General features: G+C 30.6%; 1 protein-coding gene across 14 annotated transcripts in view; it reads right to left on the bottom strand.

Moving 5' to 3' along the window:
* The window catches only part of RanBP3 (ran-binding protein 3), an 83,698-nt gene extending 59,135 nt beyond the window's left edge, over nt 1-24,563 (bottom strand). For 4 of the 14 annotated variants that reach the window (XM_071184755.2, XM_071184757.2, XM_071184766.2 and 1 more), the window contains exons 1-6: nt 24,071-24,134; nt 22,195-22,226; nt 21,995-22,037; nt 19,798-19,863; nt 3,776-3,850; nt 501-593 (exon numbers count right to left, since the gene is read on the bottom strand). In XM_071184755.2, the coding sequence (XP_071040856.1) occupies nt 501-593; nt 3,776-3,850; nt 19,798-19,863; nt 21,995-22,037; nt 22,195-22,226; nt 24,071-24,119 (358 nt within the window). In that variant the 5' untranslated portion in view covers nt 24,120-24,134. Of the gene's footprint in view, nt 1-500; nt 594-3,775; nt 3,851-19,797; nt 19,864-21,994; nt 22,038-22,194; nt 22,227-23,878; nt 23,898-24,070 lie in introns of those variants that run through there. The other 10 variants (XM_071184767.2, XM_071184759.2, XM_071184815.2 and 7 more) reach the window with 10 other exon arrangements.
* Between the last annotated feature and the right edge of the window lie 43 nt (nt 24,564-24,606).

Genomic DNA, 24,606 nt, shown 5'->3' with positions numbered 1-24,606 from the left:
TTAAGAATGAATCAAACATTGCCAACTCAGAATACAGAAGTATTGTAATTCTAGAGGCAGAAGAAAAAAGTGTTCCAATTTCATGAAGCAAAATTTAGAAAGAGCAATGAATGACTTGTTTAAGTTTGAAAATGACTTGTTTAAGTTTGAAAGTAATATTAAAACTAGCCATTAGAAAAATTTTTAAATTTTATTTCTAATCTTTCACATTAAAAATTAATTAATACTTGCACTTGAGATAAAACAACAGCATATTTGTCAGTTTCATAATTCTACTTAAATTTTAACAGGTTTCTGCCGAAATAAGTCTAATATATATGAAATATAAGTAAATATTTGCACAAATTATACGTAGTCTTGATAGAGTGACCTCAAGTTATAACACCTGTTTTCGTTTGGTTGTTATATCGACTGAATAAATATAGATATCAAACAAAAACTATTATAACTTTCAATTTAATATAAGATGATCTAACCACACTTGAATGAATAAATACTACCTTTGTTATCTGTGCTATCAGCCACGCTTCTGGTGGGAATTGAAGTCTTAATGGCAAAGGGATTATATGACAAGCGAGACATTCTAACAATTCCTAAAAAACAAGTTGAAAACATGCTTTTTACATGCCACCTATATTTATATTTTTCTGAAGAAAAATTGCGCAATAAGTAATACTAAACAATATATATACAAATGGATGACAAAATAATACGAACACCTGCGAAAAAGTGCAACTTATTTCACACCTGCAGTACAGCCGCCCCACCTGCAACAGAAGTTTGCCACCTAGTGAGCGTGAAGAGGAAGCTATCAGTCTCTCAACATTAGTCACCTGTGTTGCATGAGTTTATCTAACTAGCTTTTATAAGGTGAAATGTCTGACCTGTCAGAATTCCAAAGAGGGATGATTGTTGGGGCGCATTTCAGTGGAGCATCGGTGACAGAAACAGCAAACCTTTTGGGGTTTGCAAGAAGTACAGTATAGAACCCGTTATCCGGAAATCAGAAAACCAAAAAACCGGAACGAAATTAGATACATTTTCCTGCCATTTTTTTAAAAAAATGTTTTTTTCCTTATAAGATTTTAGGATTTTTCTTTCTTTTTTGAAAGATGTTTACCTTACCATCATTTTGGAAATAATCATTAGTGTATTACTTCATCGTTTTTTCTTCTTTTTAAGATTATTTCCAAATTTTTCATTTTTTTAGTTGGATTTAACAATAAAAAAATGGCTTTTTGCAGCGATTCAGAAAACCGGAAAAATCAGTTATCCAGAATATTGATGGTCACGATCGTTCCGGATAATCGGTTCCCTACTGTACTGTATCAGTCGTTATGACAGCATACATGAAAGAAGGTAAGACGAAGTCTTCAAAGCAAAACAGTGGCTGAAAGTCAAAGCTTGATGATAGGGATAGACATGTCTTGCAGCGCGTAGTAGCTCGAAAACACAAGCAATCGTTATCCGAGATAACATCAGACATGAACAGTCATCCTCAAGACCCCGTTTCAACAAGAATTGTTCAAAGAGAACTTCATGCAGCAATCATTTATGGGAGAGTGGCAATTCGTAAACCCTTGGTGACAGCAACCAATGCTTTCAAGCGTCGTCAGTGGTGTAGAGGTCACAAAGGCTGCTCCCCACAGCAGTGGCAGCAGGTAATATGGTCCGATGAATCATCCTTCACCTTATTTCAGACCACCGGACGCGTTTATGTTTGGAGATCATCCAAAGAAGCGTTTGATCCTGAATGCCTCCTACCAACTGTGAAACATGGAGATGGCTATATTATGGTTTGGTGTGCAATATCTTGGCGTAGTCTCGGGCCACTAGTACGTCTGTCTGCATGAGAGAATCAAATCTAATGACTATCTAAGCGTTCTAGCGGATCATGTACATCCTTTTGTACAGACTGTATTCCCTGGAGAGCGACTGATTTTTCAAGACGACAACGCCCCATCCACACCGCTAGGTGCGTTCAAGCATGGTTCGAAGAGCATGACAATGAAGTTGAGCATCTCGCCTGGCCCCTCAGTCTCCGGACTTAAATATTATTGAACATTTGTGGCAATATTTGGAGTCTAAACTTCATTCCCGATTCCCAATTCCATCAAATCTTTCGGAATTAGAGGCCGCTTTGCAAGAGGAATGGCTTAATATTCCTTTAAACGTTGTTCATGACCTTTATGCATCGATTCCACATCGTATTAAATCTGTAATTCAGTCAAAGGGTGGTCAAACTCCCTATTAATAAAGATTTTCTGATATTTCACAGGTGTTCATATTATTTTGTCACCCATCTGTATATATACAAGGATAATTGTTTTTTATTCAGAAACATTGCATTAAATTATACCAAAAGATGTGTCCTGAGGAAAACTTGTGGTTTTTTCACATTAATAGTTTTCTATTTTATATTATTTTTTATTATTATTTGTGCTTATATATATATATATATATATATACATAACATAGTTTGCCGCTTTTGTTATTATCAGTCTTTGAATTTTGTTCAATTTTAAAAGTTTTTTTTAAAGAAATATATTTTAATTTACACTCAAGAGTTATATGTTTAGTATTTATAAAGATGCATCATATTTCATAAATGACTAAAGAGCTTCATGGAAAAATACTTTGTGATGTTTTACTGTATTTGAGATAATTAACTTTAGAATTTTATGTCTGGAAACTTAAATCATTTTTTTAAAATTCACTTAGTTCAAAGATTTGATAAAATAAATTAATGTTTTATACAGATCATAATGTGTTCTGAAAACTGGAAAGTTAAGTGTTTTTAAAATGCTACCTCTTCCAATTATCTCTTCAATTATACCTAATTTCTCCATTTATATATATATATATAAAGTTATATAGAAAGTTTCTGACTGTTACAAATTCTGCTATCTTTATCACTTTTCTTGCTTCTACAGCTTCTGCAATTATTTATTGGACTGCTAACACCACAAGTTTCAACAACTGGTGTGTAGACATCAAACAGGATAATTGAGGAAAACTTATCATTTCCTTCATCTTTACAAGCATTAGAAGTTATACTGTTTCTCCACTCAAAATTTTTTAATAAATTTCTGAATGATAGACATGGGAATAAATAGTTTCATATATGATCTAAACTGATATTATTAACATTATAAGTCCAGCATGTAGGACAGAATTGTTACAACAAGATGATTCATGTAGGAAAATAAAAAATGTAGGAACAGTGAATCAAGGCTCAACTCTAAAAAATATTAAAAATTTAAATTAACAAAATTGGTTACACATGCCTTGAGTCACATTGACTTAACAATAGGTCAATGGCCAATGTGTGTGTGTTGTGTTATGCCACATATGTGGGACTTAGCCCTTTATGTTAGGTCAATACCTAACACAAAAGTCATAAAAAAGTTTTTTGACTTAGCAAATATACAAAAATTTAATTTTTTTTAAAATCATATTAACGATATTTTAAAAAAAATCAGTACTTCAAGCTCAAGCTAAAAAAGAACAAAGTGCCCACAGTAAAAATTGCTTCAAACTAAATCAGATATAGATTTTCTGTGATAAAAAGAATGTTTCACATCTACTTGTTTACATTAAAACCAAATATCTCTAAAACAAAATCAGAAATTATAGTTTTTATCACTAAATAGTATCTGAAAGCATTTGATTTTTAACAAACAGTGATCAACAGTAGAAATTAAAGACAATTTCAAGAGTATAAATATCATGACAACGTATGAAATTTTCATAAATATCTATTAGTGTTACTGACCTTGACTAGCACCTCCCATATGACTTGAACTACTCACAACTGTACAGCCATCGCTAGCAGCATTAGAAGTAACAACTGAAAAACAAATAATTTTAATTTAGTATAGTTCTGAACAGAGAAAAAATAAAAATGTGTAAGTTAACACAAGTTTTAAGAACATTTTAACCAAAAAATAAAATAATTTCAATTTTGAGAAGTATTTTATTTACAAATGATAACTTTTATGTTTACAGAAAAAAGTGAGAAAAAAGCAACAAAGAAAATCTAAACAGAAAAACTAGATGAAAAGAGAAATGTCAGATGTCCTAGAAAAATGTGGCTTGATGCGGTAGAAAGCAGAGTTGGCCAAAAATGTAATCGATTACATTTTTTGATTCCAGTAATCAATTACTTGTAATCATGATTACAATTTTCAAAAATTTTGATTACAGCTGTAATCATGATTACAATATTAATTACAGTAATCAATTACTTGTAATCGTGATTACAAAGTTTGATTACAGCGGTAATCATGATTACATAGTTGATTACAGTAATCTGTGGTGATAGGTTCGCCGCTCATCGTAAAATCAAGTTTATTTCATATTGTTATCTGTTTGTCTTTAATCAATTGTGTTTCTACTTATTTTTGAAGTGAACTGAAATAAGAGTTCTGACGTCATCATATTAGAATTGTATAAATACCAGCACGCACATGACAGCCTGTCAGTATTTTCTCTCATCACCTGCTGTGATGATGCTTCTTGTAAATCAAACCAACTTGTATATAAATGTAAATATGTTTAATAAAATATTAGTATCTCAAAGGAGCTATCTTCGCTTACTTCAATGGTGACCCGGATGTCTGACGACAAGTAACTTTTATTTTTGATCTTTCCTGTTTTTTGGCTCTTGGATTAATAGGAAACTGCAACTATGGCGGAATCATCTGCAGTAAAAATTCCCATCTTCAATATTTCTGATCCACACCTGTGGTTCAATATGGTCGAAGCAACTTTCCAGCTTGCGACACCGAAGCCGATTTCAGAGAGCAAAACAAAGTTTAACTACTGCCTCGCCCATCTTCCTCCTGAAGTAGCCGCAGTTGTAACGGACGTCATTATAACTCCTGACGCAGAAGATCCTTTCAAAAAGCTGAAAGAAGAAATTATTGCACGCTGCGGGGAAACAAAGTCCCAGGAAATTCGACGTTTACTTTCCGGAGAGCAGCTAGGTGACAGAAAGCCTAGTGAACTCTTGCGCACTATGCAGAGAAGATGTTAGACAAATAATAGAAGTTAAAAGGTATGAGGTTCGATTTTCCGTCGTCGATCTCATGCATTCAACTTGCGTCGGTGACGTCATGGTCTGCGGGGATCGGCCAGTTTATTTTCATTTGCTGTTGGTCGTTCTTGCGTGGATCATGACGTGACCTGCTATCTGTATTTAAGCTTCTGTTGAAGCAGATCATTTTGTATTCTTTCTTTTCGTCACTCTGTTTGTGACATTCTTTATTACTAATGTTTTTAAATAAACTCATTTATTCAGAAACTTCGTTTCTCTTTTATTGTTGACATGACAAATATGATATTCTGCGAGAATCTCGGCTGTCAAGGTTATGGGCCGAGTTTATGGCATAACCGGGATTCATGTTCTATCGTCCTGAATATCTAGTTTTGCATTACCCTGGATTTAGCCGAGTCTTTGTCAACTTCAAATGGAGAATCTTAAAGATGGGGGCCGTTCCCGCCCGCCAAATTTGCAAAGTGAATCGTCAGCTTAAATCATAAGTTTGCTATGGAGTACTTCAAGGTGCTGTTGATTTGAAAAAATACCACATTTAAGAAAATATGATGTTTCTAAAGAATTTTTCTCCAGTTGACAAAACTAACAGTAAGAATTTATTTAAAGAACTTTAGACCGGAATTGAAGTCGGCACATCCGAATTTGATGGCTACTGCTAAGGATTACGAAGTTTTGTATCTAGTCTGGAACGAGCAACGATACTACTTTTGCTTTTAAAGAACCTTTTGAGTTATAATTGTTTCATTATGGAATCTTCGAACCTGCATATAGATTTCCTAAATTCGTCAAATTGGAGTACGTGGAAAGAAAATATGAAAGTAATCCTCATGGACCGAGGAGTGTGGAGTTTTATCTCCAAAACTGAGCCTGCCCTACCTTCAGAAGCAAGTCGAAAAGAAAGTCAAGAATACCTCTGGAGACGGGACAAAGCGTACACGTCAATATTTCTTAGTGTGGAACCTGAATACCGAAGTCTGATCTCAGCGACAATGGATGGTGCTGAAGCTTGGGAAATTTTACAACAACATTTTGAGCCGACTACGAGAGCGAGAGTTATTCAACTCCTAGACCAGTTCTTCGACCTGAAATACACCCCAGGAGAAGAGGTTGGAATATTCGCTGCAAGATTAAAGAACCTGGTTTCTCAATTGAAAGAAGCAGGACATCCTGTTGACGACCTATACCAAGGATTCCAACTTATAAGATACTTTCCCAAGGACTTTCAAGGTATAGTTCAGATTATTTATAGATGGGAGGACACTAAATTTAAATTTAAGAACATTTTAGACGAATTACTTTTGAAGGAGAGTAGACTTAAGCAACTTAATTTTGATTTAAATAATGTTAGTGATATTGCTTATAATGTTAATTCAAGTTTTAATGAAAAGTTAAGCATAACTAATAAGTTTAAATCTGGTTCTTCTAATAGTAAGGGAAATTTAGAATCTGCTAATATTAAGTCTAAATCCAAAACTAGTTGTGATAAATCTAAGATAGGACCTTGTTATCGTTGTAACAAATATGGTAATTTAATATCAGATTGTAAGCAAAAATTAAGGTGTAATTCAAAGAGTATAAAGAGTAAATTTAAACAAAATGCAAGTGATAATTCTTACTGTAATGTAACTACAAATGTTTTAGATAATAGTCTTTATATCGTTGAAGCAAATGTTGGCAATGTGAGTCATGAAATTGAGAAAGAAAGTTGGCTTTTTGACACTGCCGCTTCAACACATTTTTGTAATAATTTGGATTTATTCTTTGAATATGAAACTGTAGAAAATGCGTCTATGTCTTTAGCTATAGGTGACATTGAGAGCCCAATTTTAGGTATTGGAAAGGTGCAATTTTTTAATAAGTTAAATGGTAAAATGCACAGAATAACTTTACAAAATGTCATGTATTCTCCTAAACTTAGAAGAAATCTTATTTCTGGTTCTGTAATAGAGAAAGCTGGAGGTTATTTTGTGGGTGTCAAAAATTGTATTTCTGTGTATAATCGGGTAAATGAGAAGATTTTCTAGTGTAAAAGATTTAATGGCTTGTATTATTTTAAACCAAATGCCTATACTAAGCCTGATAAAGATTTAGATATAGACAGAAGTGTTAGTGACTCGAATGAGCAATTGTTTAACGTATCTGTTCAGTCAAATGATTTAGACATCTGGCATTTAAGGTACTGCCACATAAATTGTGATTATATAATTCAAACAAGTAAAAATTCTAGTGTGAAAGGATTACCTAATCTCAATTTTTTAGACAATAATTGTATAGAATGTAAATTAGCTAAATCTAAAAGAATTTCGTTTAAACCAATTTTAAGTATAAGGTCTAAGAAACCTTTGGAACTTTTACATATGGACGTATGTGGTCCAATGCCCGTCATTTCACATGGTGGAAGTCGGTACTTTCTTTCTATTACGGACAATTTTTCGAGGAAAGTTACTACTTTTCCCATTAAAAAGAAATCTGATGTTTTTGATTGTTTCATAAGATTTCAAAAGCGAGCAGAAAGATTTTTAAACTGTAAAATTGTAAATGTTAGAACTGATAATGGCATGGAGTTTTGCCATAAAGAATTTAGTGATTTTCTTGAGAATGAAGGGATAAAAGCTGAACGTACTAACGCTTATACGCCAGAGCAAAACGGTGTTAGTGAACGCTATAATTTAACTGCCTTAGATAATGTAAAAGCTATGCTAAAATCTAGTAAATTAGGAGATGCGTTTTGGGCTGAAGCTTTACTATGCTTTACTTACACTTTTAATAGAATTTGCCATAAAAACCAAATTAAAACTCCCTTTGAATTGTATAGTGGAAGAAAACCATCAGTCACTCATTTGAAAACATTTGGTTGTTTAGCTTTTGTGGGTCAACCAAAACAGTTGCGTAATAAACTTCAAATGAGAGCTAAAGAAGGGATTATGTTAGGATATGCAATGCATACGAAGGGTTTTAGAATTTGGATTAAAAACGAAAGGAAACTTGTAGAAACAATAAATGTTCGTTTTGACGAAAGTGTAATTGGTGTGGAAGCTGTACTGGGCACCAAATTCATTAAACGCAATTTTGCTAGTTTTAAACCGGAGCGTCCCGATTTGGACGAAAATTCTTCAGATGAAGATATAGGCAATTCAAGCGTAAAACCTGATTTAATACCGTGTAAAAACATTTCGTGGATTAGAAAAGCTATACCCCGTCCAGATAATAGTCGAACTGATATTTATTATAACATTGAAGGAGTAAATATGAGATTAAGATCCTATAATGATGTAGAAAATTATTGCAACAGCAATAATATTAAGTATGATAAGGATTTATTTAATTTCAGTGGGAAAAATGCTTTTTCGGGTAAAGTTTCAAATTTTCAGGTTAATCATAATATAAAACATGAAGCAAATCATATTGAAATAAAAATTCCTAAAAATTATAAAGACTGTTTAAAATCTCCTCAAGTTAAAAATTGGGAATTAGCCATGTCTGACGAGATTAATACTATGAAAGAAAGAAAAGTTTGGGATTTGGTACCAACTCCTAAAAATAAAAGAATTTTGGGAAGCCGTTGGGTTTATACAACTAAAGTAAATGAGAAGGGGGAAATTGTAAGATACAAAGCACGTTTAGTTGCCCAGGGATTTAAACAAATAAGAGGTGAAAGTTATGATGAAGTATTTAGTCCTGTGGTTAATTTTGTTCTTGTAAGAATGTTTTTCACAATATTAGTTTGTATGCTAGGATGGTATCATTCCCAATTAGATATAAAGTGTGCTTACCTTTACGCAAATTTGAATGAGGATGTATTTATTTATCAACCTCAAGGTTTTGTTCATTTAAATAAGCAAGACCACGTCTGTCATTTAAAGAAAGCTATTTATGGACTCAAGCAAAGTGGTCGAGAGTGGTTTTTTGAACTTGATAATACACTTGAAAATTTAAAGTTTGTAAGATTGAAGTGGTGTAATTGTACATATGTATATAAAAATGTAATTCTTATAATTTATGTAGATGACATAATTATTTTTGCTAAAACAAAAAATGAAGTAGACAGTGTTATTAAACTTTTAGGTGATAATTTTGATTTAAAAATTTTGGGTAATACTCGTAAGTTGTTAGGTGTTGAATTTGTTCAAAAAGATGGTGAGATGTTAATACATCAAAAGAGTTACATCCAAAAAGTTTGTAAAATGTTTTCTAGCTTTAAATTTCCTTTGTCATCGTTGCCGATTACTAAGGGTAACTTATTATCAATAGCTGACTGTCCATCTTCTAAAAACGAAATGGATGAAATGGCAAAATTGCCGTTTCGGAGCATTTTGGGTTGTTTGGCTTATATAGCTAATCGCACAAGACCGGATATATCCTATGCGGTAAATATATTATCACAATTTCAAGAAAACCCAGGTTTAAAGCACTGGTATACTTTATTAAGATTATTAGGTTATGTTCAAAATACTCAAGATTATTTCTTAAAATTGTCAAATATTGAAGAATTAAATGTTAATTGTTACTGTGACTCAGATTTCGCTGCTAACAGGGATGACAGAATATCAGTAGGAGGTATAATATTGTTTTTAGATAAAACTCCGATATTCTGGAAAACTTTCAAACAAAAATGTGTGAGTCTATCTACAATGGAATCAGAATATGTGACTTTAACTGACGCTGCCAAAGAGGTAATATGGATTAAGCGAATAATAGATGAGTGTAGAGAATAGAATTTAGAAGACATAAATTTAAGTGATTGTATTATATTTAATGACAACCAATCTGCAATTGATTTTTCTCATTCACCTATTGAAAATAGTCGAACGAAACACATCGACGTAAGGTATCATTTTTTAAGAAATTTAATTTATGATAAATTTTTTGCTGTTAAGCACGTTAGGAGTAAATTTAACTTAGCGGATATTTTTACAAAACCTTTAACAAAGTTAGAAGTGGAAAATTTCTGTTCAAAAGTATTTGTGAAAGTTTAATCTTTTGGGTGGTTTCAGGACTGAAACAGCTTAAGTATTAGTTTAAGGAAATTAAATATTTCTTTAGTTTATTGAGGATTTTGATAAACTGTATATGTGTGTTTTTTTTGTAAAAGTTGAAGGCATGAGAGGGGGCCGCATGTTAGACAAATAATAGAAGTTAAAAGGTATGAGGTTCGATTTTCCGTCGTCGATCTCATGCATTCAACTTGCGTCGGTGACGTCATGGTCTGCGGGGATCGGCCAGTTTATTTTCATTTGCTGTTGGTCGTTCTTGCGTGGATCATGACGTCACCTGCTATCTGTATTTAAGCTTCTGTTGAAGCAGATCATTTTGTATTCTTTCTTTTCGTCACTCTGTTTGTGACATTCTTTATTACTAATGTTTTTAAATAAACTCATTTATTCAGAAACTTCGTTTCTCTTTTATTGTTGACATGACAAATATGATATTCTGCGAGAATCTCGGCTGTCAGAAGAGCTGAATCCCATGAAATCTCAGATTCTCTACTTTTGGAACTATTTCTAAATCAGCTACCGCAGCATGTTCAGTTGATATTGGCCACAATCCCTTCACTAAATTCAACTAGAGCTGCTGAAATCGCTGATAAAGTAATGGAAGTGTCAACTTCAAGTGAAGTTAGCGAAGTTTCTTCAAACCAACAATGCACCCTTGAGCTTTTAGAAGAAGTTAAAGCACTAAGAAAAGAAGTAGCTGCATTGCGGACACGTAGCAGGTCTCGCAACCGGAATTATGCACAGTTTCGTAATCGTCAAAGCCAATCCTCATCTCCACATCGAAACTCCAAAATGTGCTTCTATCATCGGAAATTTAAATCGGATGCTAGAAAGTGTGTCAAACCCTGCATCTACCAGAAAAACCAAGAAAGGCAAGAGTGAATGCGACTAACATCTTGCCTCCAACAAATTGTCGCCTTTTTGTTAGAGACAGACAATCCAACAAGCAATTTCTAGTGGATACCGGAAGTGACTGCTCAATTATTCCAGCAAATAAAAAAGAAAAAACTCTTTCTCCGATTCAGACTTTTAAAGCTGCGAACAATACCATCATAAAAGTATACGGTAAGAAATTGTTAACTTTAGACTTCGGTCTTAGACGAAAGTTTAATTTTCCATTTTATATTTGTGATATAACTAATCATATTATAGGTGCAGATTTTTTATACTATTTTAATCTTAAACCTAATATTAGAAAACGTTGCTTAAATGATATTACTACTAATTTAAATTCTCATTGTATTTTTAAAAATTCTGACATTATTTCAATTAAAACTGTTCTTGGTGAAAATTATTATGAAAAATTGTTAAACGAATATCCTGAAATAACTAAACCTATTTGCTCAGACCAAATTGTTAAGCATAATGTTGTACATCATATAGAAACTTTTGGTTCACCAGTTTTTGCTAAACCTCGGCGTCTAGCGCCCGATAGGCTAAAAATAGCAAAAATGGAATTTCAACATATGTTAGATCTAGGCCACATGCGCCCATCCAAAAGTAATTTTTCATCACCTTTACATTTAGTTCCCAAGAAAAATAGTTTGGACTGGCGTCCAGTAGGTGATTATCGAGCTTTAAACGCTCAAACTGTTAAAGATAAATATCCAATTCCTAATATTATGGATTTTACTAGTGAACTACATGGAACTAAAATATTTTCTCACATTGATTTAATTCGAGCTTTCCATCAAATACCTATAGCCCATGAAGATGTACATAAAACTACAATAATAACTCCTTTCGGATTATTCGAAAGTACTCGTATGCAATTCGGACTTTGCAATGCAGCCAGTACTTTCCAACGCTTTATTGACGAAGTAACTAGAGGCTTAGAAGGTGTTTACGCTTTCATAGATGATATATTAATAGCTTCCGAAACCCCCGAAGAGCATGTAAAATATTTAAAATCACTTTTTGATAGACTGCAGTACTTTGGTTTAACAATAAATCCCTCTAAATGCTTATTTAGTCAGAATAGTTTACAATTTTTAGGTTTCAAAATTTCCGAAAAAGGCATTGAACCTTTAAGTGATCGCGTTGATGCAATTCTAAATTTTCCAAAACCAAATACGATTACTCAATTACGTAGATTTCTAGGATTATTTAATTTTTATAGACGCTTTATTCCTAATGCAGCTCATATTTTATCACCTTTAACCAAGTTTTTAGAAGGACAACGAAATATTAAGAAATCTAACAAATCATCAAAAAAATTTGATTTACCGTTAATTTGGACCGATACTTCAAACAAATCTTTTTCTGATGCAAAACAAGCAATAGCCGATGCAACTTTATTAAAATATCCTAAACCTGGTGCTAATTTAAGTCTGTGGACTGACGCGTCGGATTTTGCAATCGGCAGTTCTTTAATGCAATATCAAAATAATGAGTGGGAACCAATTGCATTTTTCTCAACAAAATTAAATAAAAGTCAGCAAAATTGGTCAACATACGATCGCGAATTATTGGCAATATACGCGTCAATAAAAAAATTTCGTCACATGCTTGAAGGTAGAAGTTTTACTATTTTTACTGACCAAAAACCTCTAATTTATGCGTTTAAACAAAAACCTGAAAAATGTTCCCCACGCCAATTCAGATATCTTGATTATATTTCTCAATTTTCAACTGATATTAAACATGTAAAAGGAAAATCTAATTCAGTTGCTGATACTCTATCGCGAATAGAAATAAATGCAATTTCAAAACCTCCATTAATAGACTTTAAAAAACTAGAACAGGAACAAAATGAAGATCCAGAATTAAAAGAAATATTAAATTCAAATAATTCATCTTTAAAATTAGAAAAACATTACTTTTCTTTGGAAGATGTTAATTTAATATGTGATTTTTCAACTAAGTACCCTAGACCTTTTATTCCAAAATCATACAGGCAAATTATTTTTGATAATTTACATTATTTTTCTCATCCTGGAATATATTCAACTACGAATTTAATTTCTAAACGATTTGTGTGGCCCAACATGAAAGTGGATATCAAAAATAAAGTTCGTTCTTGTGAGAAATGTCAGCGAGCTAAAGTTTCCCAACACACTAAAGCTCCTTTTAGTACATTAGCTCAACCCGACGCAAGATTTTCCCATATCCATCTGGATTTTATTGGCCCACTTCCTATTTCTGAAGGTAAGCAATACTGCCTTACAATAATAGATAGATTCACGAGATGGCCAGAAGTTATCCCTACTACGGATATGACTGCCGAGACCACCGCAAAAGCACTTATTCACGGTTGGATCTCTAGATTTGGCACACCCGTTACTATAACTACCGATCAAGGCCGAAATTTTGAATCAACTCTTTTTCGAAATCTCACTAATATCTTAGGCAGTAATCACATCCATACTACTTCATATCACGCGCAAAGTAATGGAATGATAGAACGATTTCATAGACAACTTAAAAGTTCTATAATAGCACAGGAAAATAATAAATGGACCGAAATTTTACCAATTGTTTTATTAGGTATTCGCACAGCTTTAAAAGCTGATATTAATGCAACTTGTGCACAACTTGTTTATGGTACTTCCTTACGTCTACCTTCGGATCTTTTAAACCCAAATTCTTTATCTCCACCAGTAACAGAAAATTATGTTACAAATTTAATGGTCGCAATGAGAAAATTAAGTCCTGTACCAGCATCAGCACACAGTAAAAATAAGTTCTATATTAATCCTAATTTAAAATCTTGTTCTCATATATTTTTAAAAGTAGATAAAATTCGTCCTCCACTATCCCCTGCATACACCGGACCACACCGTGTAATTGAACGTTCTGAGAAAACCTTTATTAATTTTCATGGTAAGAAAATAACTGTCTCAATAGATAGAATTAAACCCGCTTTTCAAATTTCTGAGAAATTAAAAATAAATAAAATTCCAATAGTCGAAAAGCAATTATCTCCAACAAAGGAAGAAAAGCAAATTGTTACAAAATCTGGTCGCCGTGTGCATTTCCCAAAATATTTTGTTAAAGAGTATGGAATATAAAAGCATCTAAATATTTTGTATCTATTAATTGTATTCCAACTTCCAAGTTAATTTTTTTTCCTAATTAAGACATATATTTCAATTTACTACTTTGTATTTTATGATTGTTTTTAAACAATCATTATTGGTATCGTGACTTTGTCACTGGGGGGATACTGTGTGGTGATAGGTTCGCCGCTCATCGTAAAATCAAGTTTATTTCATATTGTTATCTGTTTGTCTTTAATCAATTGTGTTTTTACTTATTTTTGAAGTGAACTGAAATAAGAGTTCTGACGTCATCATATTAGAATTGTATAAATACCAGCACGCACATGACAGCCTGTCAGTATTTTCTCTCATCACCTGCTGTGATGATGCTTCTTGTAAATCAAACCAACTTGTATATAAATGTAAATATGTTTAATAAAATATTAGTATCTCAAAGGAGCTATCTTCGCTTACTTCAAATCAATTACTTGTAATCATGATTACAACTTTCAAAAAATTTTGATTACAGCTGTAATCATGATTACAATTTTGATTACAGTAATCAATTACTTGTAATCATGATTCCAAGTAATTGCGATTACAAGTAATCACAACAAAAACGATTACGGGTAATTATGATTACAAGTAATCAAAATATATGATTACATGTAATTTGATTACATGTAATTATGATTACATGTAATCTAAATACACAATTACAAGACTTATTCTTATAAATGATTATATTTTACAGCAGATAGTATAATGCATTTTATAACGATACATTTTGCACATATTTACAAGTACTGCATTTTGTACGTATTTGTATACGTACAAATAAATGTAACTAAAATTTATGTACATATGATTTTATCTAGTGCATATGTTCAGATATCTTAGTTTCACACACACATGTACATACACTTATATTGCAAGTATAAAATATATGTACGTATGTATATAGATAATTACGTTTGTATGCGCAAACAATGTAGACATGTACATTTATACACAATGAATATATGCATTTTATGCAAATATTTGTGTATGTAAAATGTATATCTATGTTCATGTACGCATGCATATACAAGTACTTGTTGTTTGTTCGAACATACATATATTGTGTGTACAATGTATGTCCCATGCATGCATGTGCTATTTATTTATGAACAGTATAATACATGTATGCATGTACAATAAAGGTATATATGTAGTATGTACAATATATATATACATGCACATGATATACATATCCAATGTATTTATGTACATATACACAATATGTTCATGTTCAATGTATGTATCCAAATATGCATAGTACATTTGTGTACGATTATACGTACATTGGGCAGATTTATATTTTACATATATTCATACACACATTCGACATGCATAACATATGTACATACACACATTTGAGATGCATATATTGTACAGTTGTATATATTGTACAGATGTATATATATAAAGCGTACAGATGATGAAATGAACATATAATGTTCATATGTGTGTACATATACAGTACATATGTGCATAAATATATTGAGCATAATTCTTTCATACATGAGTACATGCATACATTAATAAATGTGTACATGCATGCTATCCCTATCTATGCATATGGTGCAATGTATATATGTCCAATGAATGTATTCACACATGTACAATGCACGTATGTTCCATGTATGCATATCCATATGCACTATATATGCATGTACAATACATGAATGTATGTGCATACATTGTACATGCGTACATACATTACACGTATACATATGCGCATTACATTTATGTCTAAATATGCGTACAATGCAATAAATAAACAGGGTTCCTACACTATTTTGAGAAAACAATATCCTTACTTTTGCAGGCTTTTCCTGACCTTTTACTACAAAATTCCTGACCTGCCGTTTCCCACTCCAACAAAGCTTTTAACATTGCAGTTTCAATTAGTAATAATATGCTACTTAGTCATAAGTATCATATATTGAATAGGATAAACACTTATATATTAAAGTGGAATTGGGTAATAGCACTTTATCCCAAAATATATTTTCAGAAAACTTGTGAAACACATTTTTAATTATCATGATTAGATTAAACTTTTAGTGTGTTTTTGTAGCAAGATACGAAAACTATTGAAATTAAAAAGATCAAGAAAATCTGTTGGATTATGGAAATATTATTTAATGTTAAGTGGAACCAAATGCATGAGTGTTGTCAGGATATAAAGGGTTAATCAAATCTGCGAGATATGTATCAGTATCCTCAAATAATTTTTACTCTTAAAACATACTAGAACATTTGTTACATTAAGTTATTAATTTTTAAAAATCACCAATTCACTTCAAACTGACTTTTCTTTAAAAAGATAATATTGAAATATAAAGGCGAAAAAAGTCAAGAAAAGTTAATTATATACAAATAAAAATTCAGATAGAAAAATTATGCAGCTTGTGAAAAAAATAAAATCAAAAATATCTTCTTTTTTTTCCAGAATTTTTAAATTTATTTCTGTAATACTGTAAGCTTCCGGAGAAACTCAGGGGCTCCCATGTTACATAATATTTCTCAACATATTTTGTAGTTCTGAATCAAGAACATCCAGTTCCGTTGCAGCAGTTTTCGTCAATTTAGATTTTCTTAATTTCAAATCATCTATCTTTTCCTTTATTCGTTTTCTAGAAATTTAAGCTTTTTTATTCTCTTCGTTTTCCTTTTCTTTTGGCTTCTAATGCACGTCTCCATCTTGTTCTAGATCCTTTTACAGTATCTAGCATTTTTTCATTAATGTCTATATTTTTTATTCCATTTATGAATTAAACATAATCATACACACGCCTCTGTGAAATAATAGAGTCTTCATTGAGGTTTTCAACCAATAAGCTTTTATTGATTGAAAACCCTCCCTTCGACTGTTGCGCTATCACGAAGAGAGGATAAAAACAATTTTTATAACCTCCCACATATTTCCACATTTTTTTTCTCTGTGCAAATATTTCGAAAAAAATTATCTAATCTCTTTTGCTGTGGATTAAACTCTAAGAAACTCTTTTGCTCTTCTTTTTTTTTTTTTGGCAGCATCACAAAACAGTAAAAATTCCTTTATTGATTTTTCTGCTGTTGTTTCAGCTACTATTGTCTGTAAACCAGTTATTCACACAAAGGGCAATAAACCTAGCAACCCTATCAAAAATTCCTTATCATTGGATAAACAGGAGGAAAATTGCTAACAGGACAGGTTCTACCAGGGAAAGAGGAATGTTACTATGATTAAATTACATATTTTGAATTACAGAATTTTTCCTTGAAACTTTATTTTTGCCTGTCCAGTATTTGAATGAACTATAGTTTTTTATTTTTATTTTCCTCACTTTATGAATATGTAAGAAAAATCCTGACTTTTTAGCTTAATTTTAGAATAGCCTGACTTTTGCAGGTTTTCCTGACCGTGTAGGAACCCTGATAAAATGCATGTAAGTTAACTTTTAATGACTCAAGCAAGTTAAATGACAAAATCAAACGATATTTAAATTTAGTTTTCAGCTTTAATTGTTCTATATCATTTTCAAATTCTTTGAATAAAAAATTATTTTCAGGTATTTTCATGAAATTTTTGACAATACAGATTTATTTTTTTAATAAGTACTTAAACATTACTAAATAAGTGCTAAAGCATGCTACAGAAATAAGTACTAAAGCATTACTAATAACATAATGCATGATTCATAGAAATATTTTAAATGGTAAAAAAAACGGAAAATTTTATGTGTGGAAATAATATTTAGAAATTTAAAATAAAATTATCGTTTGCTTTCTAAAAAATATGAGGTCGAGTTTTATACGCCTTAGAATAAATTTTAAAACAAACTTTAATAACTTTACTTATATAAATTCTTCTAATGTATGTATTGTAATTACATATATTTAAATGCACGCATGTATTTATACATTACTTGTAATTATGTACATGCGTACACTGTGCATATAACTATTTTTTTGTACATCCATACATTACATGCACATAAGTATTAACTAAGTATGTAGTTATACAAGTACATACGTACGTTGTACATACTTTGTGTGTGCATATATCGATGTATATATAAATGTGCATGTATACATGTACGCATTTTATTTATGCAACTATGTGCATATATTGCACCTTTAACATTCTTACATATTGTACGTAAATACGTACAATTTCATATAAATACGTACATTGTATATACGTGCTATTATCGTAAATTTATACAATGTATGTACTTAAGTACATAAAAGCATGCAAACGCATAAACATTATTTTCATATACGTTCATACAAATATTGTCTATGTATACAAAGATACAAAACATTGCCTTTTTGTACAAACTAACATACATGCGTACATGTTTCATAAATGCATAATTATATGTTGTAAGCATATGCGTGTTGCATAAAGTATATTACAATATAATTATGAATATAGTACATACAAACAACGTTTGTGAATACATTGTATAAATAGGAATCGCAAATTGTACGCTCATGCGTGCGTACATTCTATGTACATAAAAATATGTAAACTCATGTATACTTACATAATGAATTTGCATATAGTATACAATTGTAATAACTTGTAATCATATAGTTTGATTACAAGTAATCACAATTACATGTAATCAAATTACATGTAATCATATATTTTGATTACTTGCAATCGTAATTACCCGTAATCGTTTTCGTTGTGATTACTTGTAATCGCAATTACTTGGAATCATGATTACAAGTAATTGATTACTGTAATCAAAATTGTAATCATGATTACAGCTGTAATCAAAAATTTTTGAAAGTTGTAATCACGATTACAAGTAATTGATTACTGTAATCGACTATGTAATCATGATTACAGCTGTAATCAAACTTTGCAATCATGATTACAAGTAATTGATTACTGTAATTGAAAAATGTAATCGATTACATTTTCGCTCTACTCTAATGTGATCAAAAATTTTGATTACTTGTAATCGTGATTACAAGTAATTGATTACATAGCTGTAATTATCTGTAATCAATTACAGTTGTAATCGACGGCCAACTCTGGTAGAAAGAGATCTGAAAAAAATGAAAATCAAAAATTGGAGGATAAAGACTAAATGTGGAGCTGTGTGGTAAAGATGGCCAAGGTCCTTCATGGACTGTACAGCAGAGGAGTAAGAAAAAAGAAAACTATAGTGTATAAATACTATATAAAACAATAATTAAATTACAGGTTTTCAAACTAGATGTACTATTAAATTTCAGACTATTTAATAAAACCTTTTAAATAAAAAAATTCATTTTTTACAAGTATTTTATTATTTATAATAAGATGAGAATTTCTGTATTTATAGAATAAAGGAAAACTACAGCATTTAAAAATTGCAGAACACAATTAAATTACAGATTTAAATATTTAAAATAATAGAAGCAAATTTTAATCTAAGTATACAATTAAATTCCAATAAATTAAATTCTAACATAAGTTGTTTGTTTTTTTTTTGCCATTCACTTTATTTAAATAAAAAATATATAGTTTTCTGTGCTATACTTAGGGATCGTTTATTATTTACTTCAATGCTTAATATTATCAAGATATTTTGCAGAATGTATGTAATAAAATAATAAATTAAAAAATGATTAGCATTTCATTTTTCATTTAACAGATAAATATAATTTTGACTTCTAATTTTAACATTGGATATTATTATTAAAAATCAAAAACAAATATTAAAAATAACTTTACCTTGATTGACACTTTCTGGCTGGCTTGAACTACTTACAACTACACAATTGTCAGTATCAGGACTTGCTGAAATAAAATATAAAAAGCCATTATATTTTGCGTAGTAAAGAAGACAGCCTTTTTAAAACATCACTTTTCATTTTTCTGAAAAATTTTGTTTGTAAAATAATAGTTTGATATTGTCTTAATATATAATTTACCAGTATAATAGACATTTATTTATTTTTTTAAATAGTTGAGCTTTGCTCTTTTAAAACAACTCCCAGGTATACCATAAACTGATGTTCCTTTTAAGGTTAAATGCCACTATCCAGTACATACAAGTACTTACCATTTTCAGGTTATGGCTTTCAATGTTTTTGCCTATCCCAATTCTTCGCAACAATTGTAAAAATGTCTTTTGGGTGTTGGTTTGGTAGCAATTTGATAATTAGATGACAAGCGTCAATAAGTCATTTTGGCGTTTTCAACATTTTTAAAAATTGCAGGTCAATATTCAAGCCAGATATAATGAATATATTTAGCTTTTCAACACTGAAGGTCTCTTTGTTTTTGAAAAAGCACCTCTTTTGTTTTTATGGAGATCTTTGCTCTACGACACACCAACACTTTCCTCCTAAACCTAGCATTTCTTTTCCCTTCATAATAACTGGTAAGGGGGAGATAGTCAGTTTTTCGTGTACGGACGATGGTTTTTAGTAAATTTAGTAAACACCCGGTAGCAGTAAGACATTATTCTAAACTGCTATCATATTAAACAATCACAACATAATATTAAGAAAACATTGTAACGAGTAATTAGAATCTATTTAAGTAAAACTATCTTAAGATATCTGCTATTTCTATGGTAAAGAGATCTGCCCTCATTTTATTTAAAATTTTAACAACTAACTTTATGCATATGATTGTTAACTTAACTAACTTTACATATTGCATACAGTGTTTTCACTACAGCGCTAGTTAACAGCAGAACACCCCCTCCCCCGAACCACTTTCAAAACACATTTCTCTGCAACCACGTGTTCATCGTAGGTAAGGTCTCTTCATGTAAGATGTTTAATTCTTTTATGCATGAATGTAAGATGGACAAATACCTTGTTAAGGCAACATCTTCTACTCTGTAACGGACAAATGAAAATAAAACAAATGTCGGTAGAAACAGTCAAAACGAAACAAATATGGATATTTTTCAGCTAAATAAAAAATCCGTTGAGAAAAAAAATGAGTCCTTTATAATAAGTTATTTAAAGTCAGCTATATTTTTATGAATTACCAAACTCCCTCATTGACAAATTAAAGCAATTTGTAAAAGTTAAAGGCTGTGAAAACTATGCTATGCTGGAAGACATAGCATGAAGTATGAACATGGAAATAACTTCAATGAGCTTCACTATTCTATAGCAGAAATAATTGAAAAGCCTATGCTGGCAGATGTAGAGGATAGATCAGCATATGTTGCAAGGTCATTTAGCACACAAAACCGATTTAAGACAAAATTTCGTAACAGATTGACTAATAATCATCTGAGCAACCTAATGAGAATAGCCGATGAAAAAGTAGATATATGAACATTTTCCATATGATGATCCAGCAAAAATATCCAATGCTTTAAAAATTAGAAGATGTTAAAAATGTATTATAATTAAAGAAATATTTTTTATCCAAGTCTATTCGTGTTTTTTTAATTTTTAGAAATCTCACTTAACTTTTTGAAATCTCACCCTGTTTTTGAGAAAGGGTGAGAAATTCTCTCCAATTTTTTTTTCTGTAATGAAAACACTGGCATACCTGCCAACTTTTGATATCTTCCATTATGATTTTTCCCAGTGGTCGTAAAATGGAATTAAAATTTCAATTGTAAGCAAAAAAATATGTTGTATTTGAAAAATCTTTAGCACACAAACATGGTAGTAACACATTAATTTATATGCTTAATTTTTTAAGAATAGTGGTGATCAAAATCATTTGAAAAATAAGTTTATAAAAGAAAAAAATAGTATATATTTACTACCACTTCAAATATAAAAATAAAATTTTATGCCAAATGCGTGAAAGTTGTCAGGTATGATATTGTTAATATAACACATAGAAAATAAATATATCTTAATTTAGATCATAGTTTGAAAAGCTAAAACATTGGAGAAAAAATAGGCAACAATGCTCTACATGAAAGATTTGAATGCATAACAATACTCACATGTCGAATTTGAAAGAGGTTGGCTATCTATTCTTCCGTCAACCTGTAATAATTTTTACAATATTTAGTTTTTAAAATACACAAAATCAAGAATTTAAATTTATAAGATTAAGAAATTTAAGGTTTTTTGTTTATTAAAGTTAAGTTTTATTTAATAAAATTAATTAATTTAAAAATTAAACAGAAAAAACTAAACTTACCTCATCCACAGAATTACTACTGGAAGATGCACCTACAAATGAAAATAAATAAACTTAAATATGTATAATGCTAAGCCCAAGAAATTACCTGATTTACTATCAAAGAGCATGAAACAATAAAAATCTAATTAAATACATTAAACTTCAAAAAAAAAGAATAACTGTTGCACAGCTAGGGTTCTTTTAAACATTTCTCATAACATTTTTAAACATTTCATAAACTCTTTTCGACATTTTAATTTATATTTAAACTTTTTTAAAGCCTATAACACACAAATTTTTCATTTCTCCTTTCATAATGTCCTTCAATTTATGAAATTAATCTTTCTGCAGGCAAATTATACACAAAATAAATAAAGTAAATACTAAAATAAAAAGCTTTGAATAAAATAAAAACTTTGATGTTAATATAAAAAACTGTAACGAATGATTGTGACTTGAACATTTCAGGTATCCATCAGGTATAACTATACCTAATTTCATCAATCGCACATGAAAAATCTCGTCAACTGAAAGTGAAACTGCCCACTCGAAAAAGTAATATTAAATTTTAATAAATATATAATGGCTATGAGTTTTACTCTTTTGAGCTTTCCAAGTTTTATGTAGATTCTCACATGCTTCTACCTAGTTGTCACTAAACCTTGGCAACCATTTTGGTTCAGAAATTGATACAGAAATCTTCTAGTCCCATATAGAGCCAGGGGTCTGTAGTCTGTCCAAGCCAAATTTACTACCGTTAAGCGGTACCTTCTCACATTCAACTTTAGGTACAGATTTTAGTAATTTTATAGGCTAATTTTATAAAGTATGTTCACTGCTCAATGTTCAAGAAAGTACATAAAAACAATTTAATTCCTTAGTTTCAACTTAAATGATTTTTTAAATGTCAGTAACTACTCTAAAAAAAAAAACTGAAGAAACCTAATAATCAACATTTATACAACCAAATAATCAACTCCACTGCAAATAATCACACTCATAAAGTATGGGCTAACCGTTGCCACATAAATAAACATAACAAAATAATTAATTACAATCAATTTGTTTTACAAAATAATTTAACATTAAACCACATTTCAACACTATTGTATATATACATTGATAGTAACCTGTAGGGCCACATTGTGTACCCCCTAATAAGCCTATAATTATTTCTTCTGGTGGAGTACACTATTACTCAGTAATATAAAACAGGGACTAATTTGAATATTATAGGTCAATATTAAGGGGAGGTATAGGACCGTATTGTAATACAAAATATTGACTTCGAATTTCCTCAATTTAATGCTATTCAAGACACTATTATACATAAATTGTAAACTATTGGACCACATTATATACCCCCTACTGAGCCTATAATTAGTTCCTATGGTGGGGCACACGATTACCCAGTATTATAATAAGTGGTTCAATTTGAATATTATGGGTAATGCACAAAGAGAACCTGGTTTAAAGCTTTGAAATCTAAGATTCTTCTTATTATTTATTAAACATAACGAATTAAAATCAACCAATTTATTAAAGGATAAGTTTATAAGACTAAACGAGTTAATCTCTTTCAGTCACATCTAATAATTACTGCATGATTGAATGACAATAAAATAAGTTCCAAGAACTGGGAAGTCAATTTTAATTAGTTATAACAGTCAACTTGGCAAATTTTAAATTAAATTTGGCTCACTCAAGTGTTATCCTGCCAATTTTTTAGCGTAAAAAAATTGCAGAACATCTTATCATATTCAGAATTTCTAAATATCATTCGCAAAAAATATTCGAAATCGGTAAGGGATGTAAAAATAAAACAATTCCAAATATCTAAAACCAATTAAAATGGAATTTTGGAAACATAAAGCTAAAACATTCATAAAGAGACAATTGTTATGCAAAGCAAAGATATAGCTTGAATATTGCAAGTTTGACATCAGAGGTTGTGTTTACTAAAACAGTCTATAAGAAGTAAATGAAATTGAATCAGGGAGTACTTCTTAGCACTTCACAAGTTTATAGCGGCATGTCTTCAGCAAATCTTTATGTATTTTATCATTAGTTGAAAACGAATATTATTTTATTAAACTAACATGATATATTACATTATAACGTACCTTCATCCGCCATGGCAAAAATCATTAGTATGATTTCGATTAATGAAAAGGCAATATTTAAATCGCATGGGAACAGAAAAAAAATCGATAAATAGATTAATCGATTAATACATCATTCCAAAAATCTCTTAAACTTGTAAAACATTTTAATTGAAAAAATGGTACATAATAACTAATAAAAAAGCCCATTGAAACTCAATTCAATTTAAAATCTCTTGAAAGAAAAAAAAACCGACTGTCGGTGCAATTTCACTTAGAAGAGATTCAGTTTCGACAGTTTTAGTTTGATATGTCGAAAATATATAGA

The sequence above is a fragment of the Parasteatoda tepidariorum genome, chromosome 3 (genome assembly GCF_982258835.1).
Source record: "Parasteatoda tepidariorum strain Cologne lab strain chromosome 3, Ptep-v5.0, whole genome shotgun sequence".
Classification (NCBI taxonomy): domain Eukaryota; kingdom Metazoa; phylum Arthropoda; class Arachnida; order Araneae; family Theridiidae; genus Parasteatoda; species Parasteatoda tepidariorum.
This window is presented reverse-complemented; position numbering and strand designations above follow the sequence as displayed.